This window comes from Myotis myotis, unplaced genomic scaffold (genome assembly GCF_014108235.1).
Source record: "Myotis myotis isolate mMyoMyo1 unplaced genomic scaffold, mMyoMyo1.p scaffold_m19_p_1, whole genome shotgun sequence".
Lineage (NCBI taxonomy): Eukaryota > Metazoa > Chordata > Mammalia > Chiroptera > Vespertilionidae > Myotis > Myotis myotis.
In genome coordinates, this window is record NW_023416313.1 from 215,959,503 (window position 1) to 215,981,870 (window position 22,368).

Here is a 22,368-nt window from a genome sequence, read left to right on the forward strand (position 1 = left end):
TTCATGAGGAACAGGAGAAACTTGCTAAAATGCCCATCTGATGGTACTGACAGCCCGAATCTAGCGTCTCACGCAACACCTTTGGAGACCTGGCTCCTGCCCATGTCCTTACCCTGTGTCGGCCCACTGCCCGCGGTGCTCATCCCCCCTTCAACCAACATCAGCTTCTTCTACCTGCCACCCTCCTTCACGCCCCTGGGTCTCTGCACATGCTGTTCCTTCTGTCTGAAATGCCTTTCCATCCTTTTCTGCTTTTTAAGCATCTACTCATCTTTCAAGATTCAGGCCAAACAGCACCTCTTCACTGAAGCCAGCCTTAAGTACTAGGAGCTATCTACTTCCAAATGGAAATGCAGTTCCAGAAAAGACAAGCGCTCTCAACTGTGGGATAACAAGCTACAAGCCAGGAAACGTCCGCTTGCAAGACAAGTGATACAGCAGCAGCAGCAGCAGCAGCTGTCAGACACTTTAAATATTTAATCACTGGTTCTTACAACAGCCTGCAGGTTAGGCTGAGAGGGAAGTGCGTGTCCAAGTTCACGCTGCCAGGCACCGGGTGGACAGCGATGCAAACCCAAACCCATGAGGCTTCAGGGCGCCGAACAAACCGAGGAGAATGGCTTCAACTGGTCTAACCACACCACCGACACTAATGATCCGTGCGGCACTTTCTAATCCATTGGCAAATAGCTCGCACCCTAAGATATGCGAAGATCCGTACCAACTACCGTGTGGAATTAAACGTGGCATAAAATACAGTTCCTTGCCCTCAAAGAATGTACAGTCCAACCAGGAGGAGAGACCAGACCACGGGGGCAGGTGGGGGCTCTGAGGCGTGAGAGGGTGGCGGGAGAGCCGGAGTCTGGGCTGCGGAGCACAGTTCCCGAGGAAGATCAACGTGGGTCTTTAAAATACTTGCCTGTGGCCTGTGCTCTCTGCGACCTGTCTCTTTCACCTAAAAGTCAGGCGCCTATAAAACTCTAGTCATTTGAAGGGTCCAGTTAACCAATTGGACTAAAACAGAAATGTGTGCAGACCTAACGGAACTCTACCAGCAGATGTCAGCTCACAGGCCGCCTGACGGAACCCCTACACTATGGGCTTTTCAGGGATCGACTCTGAGTACCTGTTCCCTTGGCAAAACCCCAAAGCACACACACGCTTACTGCCGGTCGGAGTGCCTGCAGAGCCCCCGCAGGAGGGTGGGAGGGCAGGGCTCTTCCCATCCATGCATCTTCTCTAGGATAAAGCCCTTGCCTGGCCAGTATGGCTCAGCATCGACCCAGGAACCAAGAGGTCACTGGTTCGATTCCCGGTCAGGGCACATGCCCAGGTTGAGGGTTTGGCCCCCAGTAGGGGCCGTGCAGGAGGCAGCCAATCAATGATGTTCATCTCTCATCGATGTTTCTATCCCTCTATCCCTCTCCCTTCCTCTCTCTCCAAACATAGAAATCAATAAAGACATTTTAAAAAACAGAATAAGGCCCCGTCGAGCGACTGACCCGGGAGGCGCACTGGCAAGCGTCCGCCTGGGAGTTTTAGCCCCTGAGGAAGTTCTAGACTCCGACCACGTCGAAGGCCCACGTTTCCTCAAGAAGGAGGCGCTGTGCAATGTGCCCACGAGACTGGGCAGGCCACTCAGCGTTTCTCCACCACGGCCTTGCTGTCATGTGACTGTCCCAGCCCAGGCTCCCAGACCTGCTGGTTCCTGGGGAAATCCACACCACACACCCTTACGTAGCAAAAGGAAGTCTTGGGAGCAGACGCCTGGCTCTACGGAACTTAGCAGCCCCTCATCCTTGGTTAGAGGCTGCGCATGAGTGGCGGGTGTTGGGGACGGTCCATCCTCTCTGAGGGCTGGCAAAGAGGAGGGCTCCTGGCCTAGTCCCGCCTCCTCTTTCTGACAGGCAGGAGCTCCTGCTAGATCCCTATCAGTTACATTTTGCTTCTCATTTCAGTCAGAGTGTCGACAATCTGGACTGCTCCCCCATCCTTCTGGCGATATTTTTAGAACAAATAACTGACACATTTAGCTAACATAAATCACCTCAAGAAACCCCAGTTTGGCTCATTTTTTTGCTCCTGCTTCGGCCACTAATCGGATTAGCGTCCTAGAGCCAGCACTGAGCTGGAAATGGCCCAGACTGAAAGCACCCCTGGAGTCACACCGCCCCGGGTCAGGGGCCCCTGGAGCCACACCGCCCTGTGTCAGGGGCCTCCTCCCAGGCCCGAGGGCGGCACCTTTATGAAGGGGCCCTTTCATTTATCACTGTCCACAGAGCAGCAGCACGTGGACACCAGCAGGCAGGACGGGGCCTGGGTGCTATCTGACCAGCAGAGCTGGGGGCTGAGGGTGGAAAGGAAGTCCGAGGCAGAGGACCTGCCCTGGGGCTTGGGGAGTGACTGGCAAGCAAGCGTCTTTGGCACAGAAGGCGTCAAACAGCCTCTGGTAAGGAATGTGTGACCAGGAACTATCTGATATACTCTGGCTCTAAAATAAAATAATCTGTTCTTCCTAAACCACAAAGCCATGGTCATTTCTAAATGGGGAGCAGGTGACCTGCAAGCGAGTCTACTCCCCAAAGGCCAGGTCGCTGACACGGGGCAGTGTGACTCCAGGGGTCCCTGACTCAGCTCCCTCGGCCAATTTCCCCACATTCCCAAGTCTGAGGATGTGACATGGACTCGAAGGAATCCACGCAGCCTGTAAGACAGAAACGGCTCCCTCCACTGAAGTCAGGCGGGAGCCAGGAAGAGAGAGACGTGCAGAGTGCTGGGAAGACGGAAGCGGCGGTTAAGAGCACAGATGTGGAGGCCAGACTGCCTGGGTTCAAATCACAACTGCACCACATACTAGGTAGGCTACTTAAACTCTCTGTGCCTCAGTTTCCTTATCTGTAAAATGGGAATAATACTACCGACCATGGTTGTACTGATGATTAAATTATTTAAAATGTGGGGCGGAAACCAAGATGGCGGCATAGGTAACACCGGAAATTGCTGCCTCTCACAACAACTTCAAAAATACAATGAAAAGACAAAACGGACATCATCCAGAACTACAGGAAGGCTGGCTGAGTGGAAATTCTACAACTAGAAGGAAAGAGAAAAGCACTCTGAGACTCAGGAGCTGTGGAAGTAAAGTGCAAAGGTACGGAAGCTCGCGTGCGGAAAGGGGCTGGTACCTGAGGACGCGGCTATCTTTTTGAATCGGGAGGGAGTCACAAGCTCCCGACTGCTCTGAACTCCAGTTCCGGGAAGTCTCTGGGGATCCAGGGCTCATACGGGGAGAAACTGGACTGTCTGGCAGCAGGCAGAACTCGGAACTTGAGGGTGGCTTTCCCTCAGAGGTGCTTGCAGCAATTACCGGGACACTGAGACGTGGGCCCCTTAGGGCAGGGCTGAGGATCTGCCATAGCTGCTTGCTCCACGCCCTTTGATTCCCTGAGACCCCACCCCACCCAGGCTGCAGCAGAGGCTTTTGCATATGAATACCCTGGCCCTTTGCAACCTGAAAATTACCTAACAAATTGCAGCTGGGCCAGACAGACCCAGAACTTCCAAGAGAAGGCCCAAGGCCCCACAGCAGCTTGCATTGCTTCACAGCTGGGCCTCATCAGGGCACCTCCAAACTCCAAAAAAGGAAGGGGAATCTGCAGTTCTCTTCATAGCTCCTGCTGGGTAACCTCAGGCAGAGGCTAAATTAGCACCTCCTTAGATCCAAGAGCCAGTGTACCCAGTGGTCAGAGGGGGACCATCCAGATTACAACTCCTCAGATCCATAAGGGACACACTCAGGGCACAGACTCAGTGAGCACCAAAGCCCCACTGAAGCAAGTCTTGCCCCAGAAGGGTGTCTTCAACACAGTTCTCCCACTGCAGACACAGCTGATTCTCACAGCCAATTGGCCTGGAGGTCAATTCCTCCCAGTGATCCTACAACAATCAAGGCATAACTACAACAAGACTGTGCACAAAGCCCACAAGGGGGTGCACCAAGAGTGTCCACCTCAGGTAACTGGGGAGGCTGAGCCACTGGGCCCTACAGGACACTTAGCACACAAAACCACTCTACCAACACAGGGAAGCATAAAAAATGCAGAGACAAAGAAACAGGTCACAAATGACAGAAATGGAGGAAAGCAAATGACTGTATATAGAGTTCAAGACCACGTTTATAAGGTTTTTCAAGAATTTTATGTAAACCACCCATAAATTTAGTGAGACCCTGGAGGATATGAAAAAAGACCAACTAGAAATTAAGCATACACTGACTGAAATAAAGAATAATATACAGAGATCCAACAGCAGACAAGAGGATCCCAAGAATCAAGTCAAAGATTTGAAATACGAAGAAACAAAAAATACCCAACCAAAAAAGAAAAAAGAATCCAAAAATATGAAGATAGTGTAAGGAGCCTCTGGGCAACTTCAAGCGTACCAACATCAGAATTATAGGGGTGCCAGAAGATGAGAGAGGGCAAGATATTGAAAACCTATTTGAAGAAATAATGACAGAAAACTTCCCCTACCTGGTGAAAGAAATAGACTTACAAGTCCAGGAAGCGCAGAGAACCCCAAACAAAAGGAATCCAAAGAGGACCACACCAAGACACATCATAATTAAAATGCCAAGAGCAAAAGACAAAGAGAGAATCTTAAAAGCAGCAAGAGAAAGAAACCCAGTTACCTACAAGGGAATAAGACTGTCAGCTGATTTCTCAACAGAAACTTTGCAGGCCAGAAGAGAGTGGCAAGAAATAGTCAAAGTGATGAATACCAAGAACCTACAACCAAGATTACTTTATCCAGCAAAGCTATCATTCAGAATTGAAGGTCAGATAAAGAGCTTCACAGATAAGAAAAAGCGCCCCAACCCCCTGATTGGCCCTGCTCTGTGCGTGACAGGGGGTGGCACCGCAACCTCCCCATCGACCCTGCTTTGAGTGTGACAGGGGGCGGTGCCCCAACCCCCCAATCGGCCCTACCCTGAGCGTGACTGAGGGTGGCATCGCAACCTCCCGATCCACCCTGCTCTGTGCATGACAGGGGGCGGCGCCCCAACTCCCCAATCGGCCCTGCTCTGAGCCCAACCAGGGGCTGCACCTAGGGATTGGGCCTGCCCTCTGCCACCCGGGAGCAGGCCTATGCCAGCAGGTCATTATCTCCCGAGAGAGCACAGACTGGGCTGAGGACCTCCCCCTCCCCCCGAGTGCACAAATTTTTGTGCACCGGGCCTCTAGTCCTATATAATAAAAGCCTAATATGCTAAATGTCTGGTCATCTGGTCGGCCATTCAACCAATCCAAGTGTAATATGCTAATGATAGGCTAAGGCTGCTCAACTGCTCGCTATGACGTGCACTGACCACCAGGGGGCAGATGCTCTGACCAATAGGTTAGCTTACTGCTGGGGTCTGGCCAATTGAGACTGAGTGAGATGGGCCAGACACGCCCTGGAACCCTCCTGTTGTCCCTCCCCAGCACCAATTGTGCACCAGTGGGGTCCCTGCAATCCGGGCTGAGGAACCCCCTGCCCTCGAGTGCACGAATTTCGTGCACCAGGCCTCTAGTACATACATAAAACAACCAATTCCAGATGAACTCTCAGCTTTAAGTGTGAAAGAGAATGAGAGAGCTCCCAGAAGATAACTTGGGAGACTACCTTTATGGTCCTGGAGGAGGCCAAGGTTTTAACTAGTCACAGGATTACTATCCTTGGATATGATTGGTAGATTCAACTATTTTAAAATCAGTAACTTCTGTTCATCAAAAGACATCAGTGAGAGAAAGCAAAGACAAGGTACAGCTTGGAAGATTTTTGCAACACATATAACCAATGAAAGCACTTGAAATCATAATATATAAAGAAATCTTACAAATTAGTATGAAAAAAGAGAACCCAATCAGAAAAAGACTTCTTGTGCTTCACAAAAGAGAGAAGCGAAATGACCAATAAACAAACAAACAAACAAACAGAAAGGTGTTCAATTTCATTAATTATGAAGGACAGGCAACTTAAACTCACACCGTGATACCATTAACCAACAACCACCAAAAATAAGTCTGACAACACCCAGTATGGGTGTAAGGAGCCACATGGGTCCCCAGGCACTGCTGGTGGGAGTGCACAACGACACAACTGCTTTGGAAAACAGTTTGGAATGATGTGGTGAAATGGAAGATACACATAGTCTATGGCCCAACAATTTCACTCCAAGGTGGGTGTATAGCTAAAGAAATGCTCGCACATGTGCACAGGGAGCCTGTGCGGGAATGTTTACAGCAGCATTGTTCATAATAGCTGAAAACCACCCACACACCACTTACAGGAGGCTGGAAAGACAAATCTTGGTGAGCTTCTACAATAGGTGCTGTTCATAGTATAAATGAATAAATTGCTGCTGTGTGCTATATGGATGAACCGCAGGGACATAATGTTAAGCAATAAAAGCAAGTACTTTAAGGATATATTCAGTATGATTCCATTACAATTTTTTTTAAAACATGCAAAATTAGAAATTTCCGTTATTTAGAAGTAAAGCATATATGGCATAGAACCACAAGATAGTGCTCAGCGCAGAATTCAGAACAGTGGCTAACCTGTAAGGTAAGAGGTAAGGCTAGGATAGAGGGGTATACAGGAAATTAAAATCAATATTAATGTTTTTTTTCTTAAACGCAGAGGGGATATACATACATATATCAGTTGTATTATTGCTTCAAATATACTTACTAAGTAGTCTTTTTTGCTTCTACTTAATATTTAATATCAATTTTAAAAGATTCTAAAATATCATATTTGAAAACACTGTTATCAGTAATAGAAAGAGGAATTCCTACGAATTATTGAGTGACTACCATGTAATGATTACAATGAAGGAAGGCACTGCTTGCAATGCCTTAAGTGCACTGGCGAAGGCAGCTCGATGCCCTGAGAGTTCTGGCCTCTCTGATGTTCATCCTCACTGCCACTGGACATGATAGAGGTTGGTGTTTAAGTACCTGGGGTAAGCTTAACAGGCACCAAAACGTTCTGTCATCCTCAGGCTAAGAGGCCGGCTAAGTTGCTTTCTGTTCAACAACTGAACAGTGGGAAAGGGGTTCACCTCCATCCAGCAGGTGCTGAGCACACATCCATTACGCCTCAGCCTGTGGGAGGCATGGCTGGGGGGACCCACCACACAGGGCAGTCCCGCTCCGAGACCCACAGCCCGCTGGAGACAAGGCTGACAAACACGCGGGTAACACCACATGACAGGTGCCCGCAGGATCTTGTGTAAGCTGCTGCTGAAATGTTTTACCCAGGCTGGGAACAGACCATGGGATCGACTGACTACATCTGGCCCAACTGTTAATAAAGTCTTCTCGGGGAGAAGTCTCTCATCACAGAGGAAGAAATACAAATATTTAAAAAGCAAACAAGTCGCGGCCGCTCTCGGACCTGCTGACATATGCCTTGCTTTTTTTGAGCTCACAGCCTAACATTAAAATAACAGGCTTGCATTCCTCAAATGTCTCTACTGCTGTTCTTCCTTACACTGCCTGAAAGGCTGTCGGCTGCTGTCACTGGAGACATTGCCGTATTAGCCGCCACTGTTTACTGCTTGCTGTGTGGGTGGCTATGGGTCTAATAAGCCCTCCCCGGGAAGGTCCCCCAGGCGTCTCTGCTCTAATGAAGGCGCTGGGGGGGCGCGGCGGGAAGGTGGCTTTATAAATATGGATGAGAGAAGAGGAATTTAATTGCATTGGGCTGTACTTTACCGACGGGTAAAGGACAGGAGACTTTTTCAAGTGCTTTCACCACTTTACGGTTCCATGGGCTAACCAGCTTCGGCTAAAATCCGAGATATACTCAGTATGCAAAAGAGCAAGCCTGAGATCCGCAAGCAGTAAACACTGCGGCAAAGCTCTTCAGTTCGCTCTGCATAAATAGCTGAACCTACAAAGGAAATCTCTAGTCAGAGGTTTCCTGGTTATAATGAGAATTTTCTGGATGGGGAGAAGAGAGTGCTCTTTTCACTTGGAGACAAAGAAATGTTTGTAATGGAAATGTGTGCACCGGTTTTCCAAGGGGAGCTGCTGAAACTCTCTGATTAAAAACACAGTGAGGTGATGAGGCAGAGAAATCAAGCCAAAGGCGATGCACTTAAAATGTGGGTCTGCACTGATTTCTGAAGGTGGAGAGAGCCAGCCTGGCCACCAGCTTCCCGCCCCATTACTGCCCCTGCCCCTGCCCCTGCCCTTAGACAGTTAGAACCTGCCAGGCGCAGGGCTGTTGACTGTCTCTGGCCACTGTGTACCTGTTACTAAGCTACTCCCTGAGGAAAAAATAGGAGCCCAGGAGCCCAAAGACAAAGTCCTGCTCAGCACAGCCTCGGCGACAAGCCTGGGTTCGGGGATTCTACGGAAACATGACGATAAGTAGACCATTCAAGCATCTAGCAGTCTACAACGACAGTTCTTAGGTGAGGTACAAATACTGACTGATTTGAGGAATTCTGTTTCCTAGAGAATAAAGCCAAGGCAGAAAGAGGTCAGCTATCTCATTTGAAGTTGCTGAAATATAACCATCATCTGACACCTTGGAAGGTAGACCCTGGAATTAACGCAGGACAAACAAGCCCTGAAGCTGTAGTTCCCGCATTCCAGTCACTGGAGTTCGTCTAATACAATGTTTGCCGTATCCAGGTGTGCCTACCAGTATTTACTTAACATTTTTATTGAAAGTGACTTTAACGCAACTCATTGAAAAAATTTCTTAGTCTCCCTCCAAGCGACCATTTCCATGCAATCACACTTTGATATGCAGTTATATTTTTCTAATGTACATTTAGGAATGCATAACTATTAAAGTAAAAACATTCGTCCACAGCCCATCTAACATCCTCTCCTGGCCCAAGGGTACACGATGGAAAAACAGATCACGTATTTTAACTTAACAAGGACGACCTAACAGACTACGGCTGACCCTTGAACAATACGGTTTGAACTGCGTGGGTCCAACTTACATGTGGATTTTTTTCAATAAATACTGTAAATGTATTTTCTCTTTCTTAAGATATTTAAAATAACATTCTCTTTTCTGTAGCTTACTTTACTGTAGAGTGAAGTATATAGAATACATGTAACATACAAAATGTGCTAACCCACTGTGCATGTTTAGTGATAAGGCTTCCATCAGCAGTAGGTAGTCAAGCTTCTGGGGCGTTAGAAGTTCTCCCCAGATCCTCCACCTTGCGGGGGTCGGCACCCCTAGCCCTTACATCAAGGGTCAACAGTATATGTGTTTCTAAATATCATGGGGAAGAAAGAGTAGAAGGAGTTTTGTGCTATTTACGCTCAGGGTGTCCACGAAGAAGTCAGATTTCAGAGAAGGACGTTGGGAAGAAGTGAATGTAATAGCTTTCGCATAAGGAAAACGCAAGCCCAGGGTCACTCACAGGAAGTTCTCCGGGTACTCGCTCAGGGCCATGTCCACGATGCTCAGTGCGTCGTGGGAGTGCTTCTGGGCCGACAGCAGGAGGGCGAGCAGGTGCAGGGAGTTGACATCATCGCCTTGAAGCTGAAGAGCCTGGCGGACATACCCCAGAGCCTCCGGTATCTGGTTTAGAACAAAACCAACAAGAATTTTTAAACACACGTGCGCACACACTCATGCATGCACACACGTGTACACACACGCACACACACACATGAAGCCATCTTTATGAAAGCACCGGGATATTAGCCACAAACACGAAAACAAGACGCTCTCTTCAAGCAATAGTCTAATCATCAAAGTAATACTGTTTCTCTGTGTAACTGCCAATACCCCTAAGTAAACACTTTCTCTTTTTCTGCAAAAATGATCTACTTTGAATTATGCTAAAGATAATTTTACTACATGGAGGCACATAGCAATTGCCAGAGGTTTTTAGTGGAATTTAACAGCCTTAACTGAACTGTTCTCACTTTTTAAAGTATCACTGAAACAAAAGTGCTTAATAAGTCACGAACTTTAGAACAGCTTTCTAAATGACCAGACACCCATGATTCCTGCCAAGTTCCTTTGCCCTGGTTCTCCATCAGGGAAACACACACACACACACACACACACACACACACACACGCATACACACACAAAAGCCCCACACCTTCCCAAACCACAACCCAAATACCCTGATCCAAGAAACAAATGGCAGTGCCACGTTCAATGCCACATTCAAACTCAAGTGGGACAGGACACAACCTTGACCTTAAAATGCAATAGCTGTTCAAGGCTTTCTTCAAAATCATCCAAGCACGATGGTTGATAAAATGCACACGAGTACTGAACACCCTAGATTCCATGGAGGTTTAGCAGTCTCTGGGGAGAATTATAACCTGAAGCTTTCTCCAGAGTCAGCCTGGGACCCCTCCGGTCTCCCCTCCCAACGTCAGTCCCCTGGCTGGACCCCTCTCAGCTCTCCTGCTTCTTCTCAATCTCTCAGAAACCTCACTCCTTCGTAGGAAGCCACAACTTTGTTTTTTTCCAAATCGGTTAGTTTCCCTCTGCAACTTCATTTTGATGAATTTGATTATAAATGTTGGCTACGGAGGCTTCCTGCTTTGAGCCACAGAGTCATGGCTAACACAGCTGGAAGGGAGACCATCTGCCCAAGCCATCGTTTACGGGAGGAAGCTGAGTCCAGGGTTGAAACGACTTGAGCAAGGTCACCCAGCTGTTGAACTTCTGGGACGAGAGTGGCAGCTACATCTTCTGATTCCTCTCCCACCCTCTCCCCCTGCTCAAAGGGCACTGGCTCTAAAGATAACAGGCCACAAGCCCCTGCCCGCGGTCAGCAGGAAGTTCAGCCGCCGGGGCCTGGGGTTGTCATGCTGTGTGCTCACAAAGGCTCTGTGACCCTGTCCATCCCCCGGGTGAGAACTGGCGGTGTGAACAGCGCCCAGCCTGCACTGTGGGGAGGGTCGAAAGGCAGGTGTCAATGTGCAGTCTGACCAAAGCAGCCAGGGACAAACTGACACAGGGTTCACAATGGCATCCTGCAGGGACAGCTGACTTGAAGGAATGCAAGGCTGGCTCCTTCATTCAGTGAGTGCTCCCAAGTGCCTGCCACCTGCCAGGCAGCATTCCAGCTGCCGGGTCAAAGCGGTGACGATGACAGCCATGGCTCCTGCCTGCGTGGAACCTCCCCTCAGGCGGAAAGACACCAAACAGGAGAGCTGAGCAAGAGGAAGGGGCCGTGCAGGCTGCGGCAGGTAGGAGGCTTGACGGGGGAGGGAGAGAAGGTCCTGTGGGGGAGAGGAGCCAGGTGGCCATCATGAGCCCGCAGCTGTGAGCCACCCCATGCCAGGTGCGAGGACCTTGGTTTCCTTAGTCCCCAGGTCGCCAAAGGGAGCCGCCTCTCCGGGAAGTCAGATGCATGCCTGCAGCCGGGCCTGCCAGGAGAATGGCACGTCTGGGGAGCTGACCTTTCGTTCACCCTCCAGTCAGCGCTAAGGAATGTGCTGGGGTTACCACCAGTGTCTTGCACCTGGTGGGCAGGCAGGCATGCGGCCAGAGCCTCCAGAACAGCTGGGAGGGGACAGGAAGGGACGAGAAGGCACAGGCAGCTTCTGGAGACTTGCAACAGGGGGGATGAAGGCCAGCGAGGCTGTCCCTCCACCGAGGACACTGCTGACGCTCCTACTCCAGGAGTCACCGCGCGTAATGTTCAGACCTCCATGTATTTGAAAGGAACTGGTTGGTGCTTCTGTCTAGGCCTGCTGGCATCGTCAATCCCTGATACCTTATGGCAACCAGGCCCCACCCCAATCTCCACCCTGCTGAGAGCTCAGCATGGGCTCTGCTGGCAAGTCACACGGGCTCTTCGATGACCCCTGGGTTTAAGGTGTCTGCCACGTGCTGTGTCCATGTTGCCATCGACCCCGGGCTGGGCCCTCCAGGTCTATGGACTAAAACTCCTAAAGCAGAGCCTGGCCTGTGTCTATACAGCTGATGCTCAAACTGACCAGAGCACCCGGGTCTTCGCTGTGTGGAGGAGGCCCCTGGTCCAGGTCGGCCTGGGGTGGAGGACCAGCTACTAACTAACTCAAGCTGAGGCGCTGGAGGAACTGCATCAAGACAGAGCATGCACCCAGTTTAGGAACATTCAAGAAACTGACCTGTCTGGAGATGGCGAGCTGCAGAGCGAGGTAGAAAGCGGCTTGGTGATCTGTAGGTGACAGACTGTGGGCCCTGGAAAAGTATTTACGGCTGTTAGTACCTGGGAGAGGCCATTCTACTTTCCCTATCCAACAAGTAGTCACATTTGCATTTTTATCACTTGCATTTTTATACTAAGCCCCCATATTTAACTATTGAATGTCTCATTTAAACAAAGGTTTACTAATAAATGTGCTGTCTTTCCCCTTTTCTGTGTACACGAATGAGTGGCCTGCTTTGTGTTCGGTCCACCTCTGAAGCAGCAGCCGTGACCCTGGGCTCTGAGGAGCAGCCTGGAGGTGCAGAATCCGCAGGCCCTGAGCTCTGAATGCTCACCGTCACGCTGGGACACGGTGAGGCCATGGGTGTCCTGGGCAAGGCCATTGCACTTTGGTTGAGTTTTGGCTTGGCCTTAACGCTACCTTCACCCAAATTTCTGGATTTCAGAGAAACCATACGAAAATCAAGACGTGGCTTTGCTGGTAAAATGAGGTTCCATTTTTGATGAACTCACTCTAGGAGAGGAGGAGGAGACTCATTCAGTCTTCCAAAGCTACCAAGCCCCATGCAACTCTGACATATAAAGCTAAACACCTGGCTTAGGGTTACTGACTGGCCTTTGACACCAGCTGGGAAGAGCTGTCCTGGACTCCTGTTTGCAAACGTGGCCATTCTTGCTCTTATGTGGGAGTCAATCATATTTCACCACGAGCAACTCAACATGGGGCTGTATACGAGACATAACTCTCTGCTGGACAGCCTCGAGGGAAGAGAAAACCAACTTTACTTTCTTTACAAGGCACGATGGAGCAGACTAATTAAAAAACGGTGGGGCCCAGATAATAAACAGCCTTTCATTCTGTTCTGTCAACATTCTGTGATTAAAGGAGGATCTTCTAGGGGCAGAAAACAAATTCAGGAGGAAAAAGAAAGCCATACCCCAGGCAAACACAGTAGGGATAGCTTCATGCAGTAAAAGGCCTTTTCATGGAACTGTCCATCTGCTGTGGGGAAAAAGACTAAGAAGGCTTCCAGGTGTTTGCCATCCAGAAAATACGCCGAGTCCAACAATTTGGGCCATTGTTTGGGCAAATGTGGCAGCTCCTGTGGGGACTGGGGGGAGCAAGGGGAGTCTGTCCTTTTATCGCTCTTAAATCCACTCTCTGGTTACCTTACCAGGAACTGTGTCTAGGACTCTCCTCACCATAGGGTAACAGGCTCAGGCTATTTGCCTGTGCTGCCCTTTTAAATCTCTCGCTTCTACCACTATGCTCTAGTTTTTATTATTTTACTAGAGACCTGATGCATGAAATTCGTGCAAGAGTAGGCCTTCCTTCTCCCTGCTGATGGCACCGGCTTCCCTCTGGCACCTGGGACCTGGGCTTCCCCCACAGCCCCGGCTTCGTCCAGAAGGTCGTCCAATCTAATTAGCATATTACGCTTTTATTTTTATAGATAAGTATTGGTCTTCCCATGAATTTGTACACGGCTACTGCTTCAGAGGTGGACTGAACACAAAACAGGCCACTATCATTCCCATACACAGAAAAGGGAAAAAAGAATCTTTTTCTTTGATGTTCATCAGAAATGAGATGGGATGTCATGATTTCTGTTTCTCTCAATTATTCAGGGGAAACTAATACAAAATGAGTTATGAAGAGACAATGAATTATTCAGCATTCTTTATTTTATTTCACTTCTTTCCTAATGAATAAAAAGCCAGGTTTCTACAACCCTCAGCAAGAACCCCGCAGAGCTATCATTTTCTCAGCCCAGGTTAGGGTTTTCAAAGGTGAAGTTACATCAGATCATGATTGCCTCCACCCGACACCACCCAGGTGAGGAGCTGGCCATGGCCTGGTGGCTCTGGGTAATGGGTGAGGACAGTTCTGACATGAGACCCACCTTGGCCTCATCAGTGATTACGTGCTGTGAGCCACACACCGTGACAAAAACAACCAGGCAGGCTGGGGATCTCGGCGTTTCTGGGAAGATTGGGCAGCAGCTGAAGAACTGCAAACCTGTCTAATGATGGATATCCAACTGCCAATTTCTCACGAGGCACAACTTAAACATACACACTTTAGCCAAAACCGGTTTGGCTCAGTGGATAGAGCGTCGGCCTGCGGACCGAAAGGTCCCGGGTTCGATTCCGGTCAAGGGCATGTACCTGGCTTGCGGGCACATCCCCAGTAGGAGATGTGCAGGAGGCAGCTGATCGATGTTTCTCTCTCATCGATGTTTCTAACTCTCTATCTCTCTCCCTTCCTCTCTGTAAAAAATCAATAAAATATATTTAAAAAAAAATAAACATACACACTTTAAAAATCTTATTTTTATAATTTAGCTAATGAGTTAAACTGACTACTTTAGCCCAGGAAAGAAAAAAGAAAATAAGGAGAATGCTCAACAAAAGAAGAAAAAGTGCATGGTGTTGATCTCAGGACACACCCATAGCCAACCTGCTCGACCAACGTCATCAGGCCATGCAGGTAAGAGGATGGACATTCGTGTTCCTGACGATTAGAACCCTGCTGAACACTGCACATGAATACAAAGCAGCCCCACAAGCCCCACTCCCATACAGCAGCACCTGGTGGAGCCGTTAGGAGAAACCCAGACATCTAAAAATGTCACCACAGGATGCTCACAAAGCACTTCCCTTGTCAAAGCAACTCCATGCCCATTAATTTAATGTATTGTCCATAAAAAAGAATTGTTAGACTGATGGGTCACCAGGCCACCTGTCCGTCCATCCATCCATCCATCCATCCATCCACCCACTCGTCCATCCATCCATCCATCCATCCTTCCATCCTTCCATCTATCCACTCATCTATTCATCAGTCCATCCATCCATCCATCCATCCACTCATCCATCCATCCATCCATCCATCCATCCATCCATCCACTCATCTATTCACCTATCCATCCACTCATCCATCCATCCACTCATCCATCCATCCACTCATCCATCCATCCATCCATCCATCCATCCATCCATCCATCCACTCATCCATCCATCCATCCATCCATCCATCCATCCATCCATCCATCAACTCATCCACCTATCCATCCATTCACCCACCCACATTATTCAGTACTGATGTGGTGCCAGGCCTGTGCCAGCCTCTGGGGAGCCTGCAGATGAACCATGCACCAGCCTGGAGAAGGGAGAACATCCCTTCTCCCCCAGATCCAGGGAGACCCAAAGTGACCATTACAGTACAGTGGGAGCAGGGCCCCGAGAGAGGCATACCAGGCTGCTGCCGGGGAGCATGGAATGGGCCCCCAAGATCACCTGTCTAGAACCCAGAACACCTTGAGGTCCACCCAGTGCTCTCCTAGACTCTGGTTCCAACATGTTCTAGAACCAAGAATATAGAAAAGGCTGAACAATTTTGACCCTGGTCATTAAGATACATACTTTATAACAGTAACTACAATTTATGAAGAATCTACTTTTAAGCACCTGGCCCAAGAGTATCCAGCAAAAGAGCTAGAGCTAGAAGTGAAATCCTGAGGCCTGTTCTCTCCCCCATATCACCCTGCTGCCTCGTTCAGTCAATTCTTCTCAAAGTCTCCTTCTGTCCAGATTACAAGGGACCTGTGATCCGTGTATTTATTAGTCAGTTAAGGGGGAACATGTACACACCTGGTTAAATCTATCACTCAGGAGCCTCCCATTAGTGACACACACAGGATGACCAACCTGTCCTGGTCTTCCCTGGTTTCAGCACTCAGTCCCATGGTCTGGGATGCTGCTCACTTCCCGAAAAACTGGGATGGCCACTCATTCCATACACACCAATGACACCACAAGCAAGCTTAATCGCAGCCAGGAGGGAGAGCACCATGACGCGAGATCGTGTTTCACACTGAGTGACAAACACGACCAACACCACCTGGAGCAGCCGATTTCTGCATGTGGGGCCGTCTCTGCACCAGGCTCGCAGCTTTGCAGACAACATGGTCTTGTTCACTATACCTCTGTACGGGCCGAATGAATTGGCCCAACTGCTGGGACTGAGCTTCTGGACGTACGAACAGTGGAGGGCCTCAATATTAAGATGCAGAAATGCAAGAGGGAGGCCTTCAAAAACCACCTTTTTTAATCTACCCGACAGCAAATCTTTCTGAATTCTGACACCAGGCATAATTAAGAGCTAATATTTATATGTTGTATCTGCAACCCCACCCCTTTTTGAGTTACACTCTTTTCTTTTTTGTATAAACAGCACTGTAGGCAGAGGATTTAAATCTATAGCAAAAAAAAAGTACTTCTCATCCAAGTGGTTTTTAAATATCCATTTACATTTAAGGAGGAATACTAATCATTCATATTTACTTAAAATCTTTCCTTACAGATTGTCAGGTCTACAGTGTACTAGAAGAGCCCTCATTAATGTGTACTTGAAACAAAATTATTTATTTCCTTGAAAAATATTCTTTATTTCACACAAATACTAATTTAGATTAGCCTTTGCCAATAAATCACGTAGGTTAATAGGGTTTTATTACTCTTTATTTCCACAGGAACTAATATTTTAGAAAATCTCTGAATTGAAACCTAAGTAAAAGGCACAAGAAGGAATTCGGGTCCATGGAACAGCTGTGACATAACATGAAGTTACGAATTGTGGCGGCTCGAGGCAGACCACCACCACGGCTGCTGTTAGAGAGCCAATGAGATGTGCTGACTTGAGAAAAGGAAAGCGGATGTAATGGCCACTTTCTGAGGCAGTCATGTGTTTCACAAGCTGGGACTGGAAAAGTTAAAACTCCATATTGTTTGAAATGGAAAGGCTTCCCTCACTCCCCATGCTGAAGAACGGCAACAAAAGCTCAGCACAGACATAGATCTGTGTGCAGGTGTCAATCCGGACTGTGTGTCATTACCCAGCCTGGGACAGGCAAGGTGAAGGCACAACCCGCAAGCCTGGCAGGAAGCAGAAGCGAGATGCAAGATTTTGGACTAACCGAAATCAAGTAATAATGGTTTCATGAAGACAGGGGCGTGAACCCTGCGGTAAATCCGTAGGCAACCCCGGTTCTGGGAAAGAAATCTAGCAAAGGGTATTAGTGACTGAGGTCCTCATGAAATGTAGGTGCAAGTAACTGAGTTTCTAATACAATTCCAAGAAAGCAACGTAACGCAGATATATTTAAAGTGAGAGGATCAATAGCAATTGTGGATTTGCCATCAGGCGGCTTTACTTTCAAGCAATGATTCGTTTTAGTGATTTATTACAGCTGCGATAAGAATAAAATCAGGGCAGTGAAGTGCAGTCAGTACCAGAAAAGTTGGGTTAGAGTCAGGAGACGATGATTCTATCCTGACCTCAAAGGCAATGTGGCTCTGTAACTCCCCACTCCTGCATGCCAGTCCCTCACCTGCAGTGAACATGCTGCTTGTCCTGTCTACCTGTCTGGTGTGGGTGAGGACGAGTTAAATGAGGGGTGTGGGAGAACACTATGACACGCAAGCACGTGCTAATTATAAAGCATTCTCCGAATTTCACGGCAGGTACAATGATGGAGACAGCACAGGTATTATGGAGCAAGACAGGGGTGGAGGCGACTTGACTGTCTTCACATAGTATTTCAGAGACTGCCCTAAAACTTAACTTTTTCATTTCTTAACATAAAAATCTGCAGCTTCACGGGCAAAAAAAAAAAAAAAAAAAAAAAACTAGTAAAGAATGATTCCGTTTCTAGATGATGACAAATGTCTTTAATAAAAGGAATCATCTCCCTACACATACAGAGCATCTGCCTTCCCAGAGCTGAACTGGCTTTATTAGGAAGGAAGAAAATGTGCCCGAAGGCTGAAGGACGGACAGATGAAGAATGCAGATCTGCACGGTAACAAATGATGCGGCGAGCTTCCACATGTGTGTTCAGTGCTCGGGAGGAAGGACTCCCGGGGGAAAACACTGTTTACATAATCTTTATAAATATCTCTCCCTTTTATACTCATCACACTGTGGTGTCATTATGCACAGCCGAGTGAAAAGATGAACTCCCACTCACCTCTGAAATGCAAGAAGCGCCTTTCTCTGCAGGACCTCCTGCATCCCTCGCAGCGAAGCTGAAAAGGGTTCCATCAGTCAGTGGCATGTGTCGGACAAATACAAAGCTCATCACAAAAACTACACATTCCTTTGGATTATGAGCAGCAAATTCTGGGTGGGTGTGTGCTCAGTGCTGCCCCAGGCACTGGGAGACGGGCCACGGAGCCCAGGCCAACCCGGGGCCCTGGCACTCGTGGGTGTAACTTGGCATGATGCCGAGGGGACGGCGTGAGTTGAGGGTCATTCTTGGTGCCCCAGGCAGAGGGGGCCATCTTTAAAAGACCAGCGGGAACTGCAGAGAGGGGCCCGGCTGCTTTCTCAAGTGCAGGCATGTAACTGGGTGAAGCCTGGCTCTCCCAGGAGGCAGAGCAGACCACCAAGCACCATGGGTGTTGGGCTGGGCGGCCTCAGAGGGCCTCTGGCACCGAGCAGCTGTGATCCTGGGCCAGGAAGGGCCAGTTTAATTCACACTGTGCAACGGCCAGGACTGTTACCACCTTGATATGAACACCAGGGACTGACCTGACCCGCCCAACACTGGACCAGGAAAATCAGTTCAGAGGTGAGCCCGGCCAGTGTGGCTCCGTGGTTGAGCATCGACCAGGAACCAGGGGCCATGGTTTGATTCCCGGTCAGGGCACATGCCCAGGTTGCAGGTTCGATCCTCAATGTGGGGCGGGCAGGAGGCAGCCAATCAATGATTCTCTCTCATCATTGATGTTTCTATCTCTCTTTCCCCCTCTCCCTTCCTCTCCGAAATCAATGAAAATATATTTTTTAAAAGGAAAAGAATGACTGCATGGAGAAAGGGCAGGTCCTGACCAATCAAGGGGCGCTTCCTGGAAGAGGCTGGCCCCGAACTATCCTATATTCCTGTGCCTAAGACCCAACATCCCTTCACAGGTGGACCGCCCAGCCGAGTGCTGGGGCAGAGGCAGGCCCAGGCTGGGTGGGATGAATCGGTTCTCAAGGCCCCTGCACCTGCCAGCTGGCCCCCTGTGCACCACCAGCCCAGCCCCCCCTTCCCTCCCATAGCCAAGCAGCACAAGCAACGAGGACCGCAGCAGCAGGGCCCCACAGGACAGCACAGAGCGGCCCAGCTTAGACGCCCGCCGGAGACAGCGGGAGGTGTGGGAACCCGCGGTGCAGACGGGCAGCCGGCCTGTGTCCCAGGGCCCGAGGGCGGGGCGTCTCTCACCGTCAGTGGCCTGCAGGCTGTACGTGAGCCCCAGCGCTAAGTAGCCTTTGGCCTTGAACTCGGACGTTTTCTCTTCCGCATCAACGACAATTTTGGCAAACTTCTCAGCCTCTTCCAGCTGAAAAACCAGACACATTGAAAACAACGACAACCTGCAGAACTTCCAGCACGAGTTACCAGAGGCATCGGCTGCCAAGAACAGATTGCTGATGAGTCACCGTGAAAATGACTCCCAAATCTTCCGAGTCCACCGTGGCAATTCTCTCTGTCCGAGCCCTCTGACAGCCCTGAGGACCCCACCGCGCCTTTTCCCGCGAAGGTTTCCCTCCTGCTTCTCTGCCTTCTTTTCCGAAGTCACTCTCCTACTCCTATCCTTTTCACGCCTGCTTTTTACGGACTGGTTCTGTCAGGAGGTTGTGCACGGTGCTCAGAAGCTGAATGTTATATACGGGCTGGGCAAAAGCAGGGAGTACGCGGAACAGAGTTTGTTCTTGCATTATTACAGATTACTTACTGCATTGTTTGTATTACAACTGTGAACCAGCACTGCCTACCCAGATAGAAATGTTTTGGGTTTGGGTCTTACCTTATTATTATTATTTTTCAAATAACATAATGCATCCATTGAAGCTTGGTTTCTCTTTCTTATAAGCTGTTAAAAATGCCAAAACTGCATCTATTTATTCTACACCGCACAGCACGCGGACCTGGCACGAGCAGATGCGGTGAGAGAACGTGCACCGGTAAACTGCACCCACAGTGAGGCCTTCCGCACAGGATATTAGAGGCAAATAATAAGATCTGTTCCTTCGAACTATGGCAAATGTTGATGCTATTGAGGCTGGGTGACAGTACGTGGCAGCTCATTACACTCTGTGGCATTTGGAAGTTTTAATAATAAAAATGGAAAAAATATATACAGGAAAGATTTGTTACTGTTATCTTAAAAAAAAGGGAGTAGGCTTACTTTAGGCGTTGGAGACGTGTGTCACAGTCATGAGCAATGTCATGCTGCAGGGAGGGGGGCCCGCGTTTGCAAACGGAGGGGCTGGGTCCACTCCTGTGCCTCCTCCTGCGCCCCGTCCTGCGCCCACTCCGCCGCTGCCCACACTGGCCCCGCACTGTGGCCCCACTTGTCGAAACCTGCCCAGACCTTCACAGCTCTCTGTTTCAGGCGAGAGCCTGCTCTTTCAAAATGTCTTTCCCTCCCACATTTTACCAAATAAAATTTAACAAAGGTAGAACGCTTTCTCCACAAGGCTGACTTCTGTCCTGTTGGGTGAGAATAAATGGGGGGAAAGCACCAGCAGCAAGGACCATAATGGCAAAAACCTCAGCTAGTCTCCCCAGTCTCCTGGGGGAGTTCTTCTTATCACTAAGCTGTTATTTTGTTTGTTTTTTGTTAATCCTCACCTAAGATATTTTTTCCACTGCTTTTCAGAGAGTAGGAGAGAGGGATGGAGGAAGGGTGAGAAGGGAAGGGAGAGAGAGAAAGAGAGAGAGAGAGAGACATCGATATGAGAGAGAGAGACATCGATATGAGAGATATATCGACTGGTTATCTCCCACACGTGCCCCCAGTGCGGAGCGAACCTGCAACCCAGGTATGTGCCCTTGAACCTGAGACCCTTTGGTGGGAGAGCAGAGGCTCTGGCCAGGGCTTCTTATCACTAATCTTGATATGCAGTCAAAGAAAAGACAGTAAGACTATATTGTATATGGCAGGGATCACCATCTCAGCAGCTAGTTTGAGCTTTCTATTGAAATGGTAGATTTTGGAGGTACTAAAACTGTGACAAATCATACTATTCCCAAATCCAAACTGGAACAAGAATATCTGAAGAGGGAAGTGGGTGTGAAGGCAGAGTAAAGAGGAAGTTGGCTTCCGTCTGCCCGGTGTGGCTCAGTTGTTGAGCATCGTGCCATGCACCAGGAGATCACCGGTTCGACTGATTCCCGGTCAGGGCACATGCCTGGGTTGTGGGCTTGTCCCTAGTAGGGGGTGTGCGGGAGGCAGCCGACCCATGTTTCTCTCCCATAGGTGTTTCTAGCTCTCTCTCCCTCTCCCCCCCGCTCTTCGGTCCTACGTTAGCTTCACACAGCCAGATGTATCTGAGCATGAATTCCCACTCTATCATTTCTACTTTCCAAGCACAGTCCCATGAAAAAGAAAAACTGGAGCCCCGGGAACATGCTGATCCCCCACAGTCCAGAGGGGTGGGGTAGGTGGGAGGGGGCGGATGGAGAGGCCAGAGGAGCCGGGGTCTGGGGCTCTGGGCAGCCTGTGTGTGTGTAGCTGGTGAGTCCCTGCGCTTTCCTCTCTGCCTGGAAATGCAACAGGCTGGCAGCCCTGCCCTGAGCGCGGCCAGCTACTCACCCAGTGAAGGGAGCCCATGCACAGCTTGGCGGCCAGCAGCGGGATGGTGGCGTCATCGGGCTTCAGCCGAATGCATTCCTTCAGCACCTTCACGGCACGGGCAGACTTGGCAAAGGAGAGAGAGTGTTTCTGTGAAACTCGGAATGTCTGACAGAACCAAACACTAAAAGCTTCCCTGGGGTTTTGGTTAGCTGTCCTCTTAATGCGGTGTTCCAACGGGGAGCCCAACCCCGCAGGGGCCTGGGACGGCAACAACCAGAACATGGGTTTCTGAGTGACAGGGCCGTAAACTGGGGTTCAACTTCCCTGGAGTCACCCTCATTTTCTTCCTTCCTGGTGTTATTATGAAAAATAAGCGTTTTATAGCATAGCATACTACATTTCTGTCTCCACCTCCCCCAAATAACCTTATATCACAGACTTAACAATTCGCTAAATGGCAGATTCATTAAATGGCCCCAATTAATTCTCTTTATTGAGTACATACCATGTGGGGGTACTATACTAAGCACCTGGTGGGTCTTATCTCATTT

General features: G+C 49.1%; 1 protein-coding gene and 1 long non-coding RNA gene across 8 annotated transcripts in view; one reads left to right on the forward strand and one right to left on the reverse strand.

Annotated features, from left to right (window-relative positions):
* The window catches only part of TTC7B (tetratricopeptide repeat domain 7B), a 188,684-nt gene that overhangs the window by 58,122 nt on the left and 108,194 nt on the right, over window positions 1-22,368 (reverse strand). For all 7 annotated transcript variants that reach the window (XM_036315440.1, XM_036315461.1, XM_036315451.1 and 4 more), the window contains 5 exons: window positions 21,836-21,940; window positions 19,459-19,576; window positions 18,220-18,277; window positions 12,147-12,219; window positions 9,443-9,603 (listed from right to left, as the gene is read on the reverse strand). In XM_036315440.1, the coding sequence (XP_036171333.1) occupies window positions 9,443-9,603; window positions 12,147-12,219; window positions 18,220-18,277; window positions 19,459-19,576; window positions 21,836-21,940 (515 nt within the window). The remainder of the gene's footprint in view (window positions 1-9,442; window positions 9,604-12,146; window positions 12,220-18,219; window positions 18,278-19,458; window positions 19,577-21,835; window positions 21,941-22,368) is intronic.
* On the forward strand, window positions 11,013-13,048 carry LOC118659244. Its single transcript, XR_004968477.1, has 3 exons — window positions 11,013-11,240; window positions 11,977-12,539; window positions 12,634-13,048. It is a non-coding gene; the product is annotated as an uncharacterized LOC118659244 (long non-coding RNA).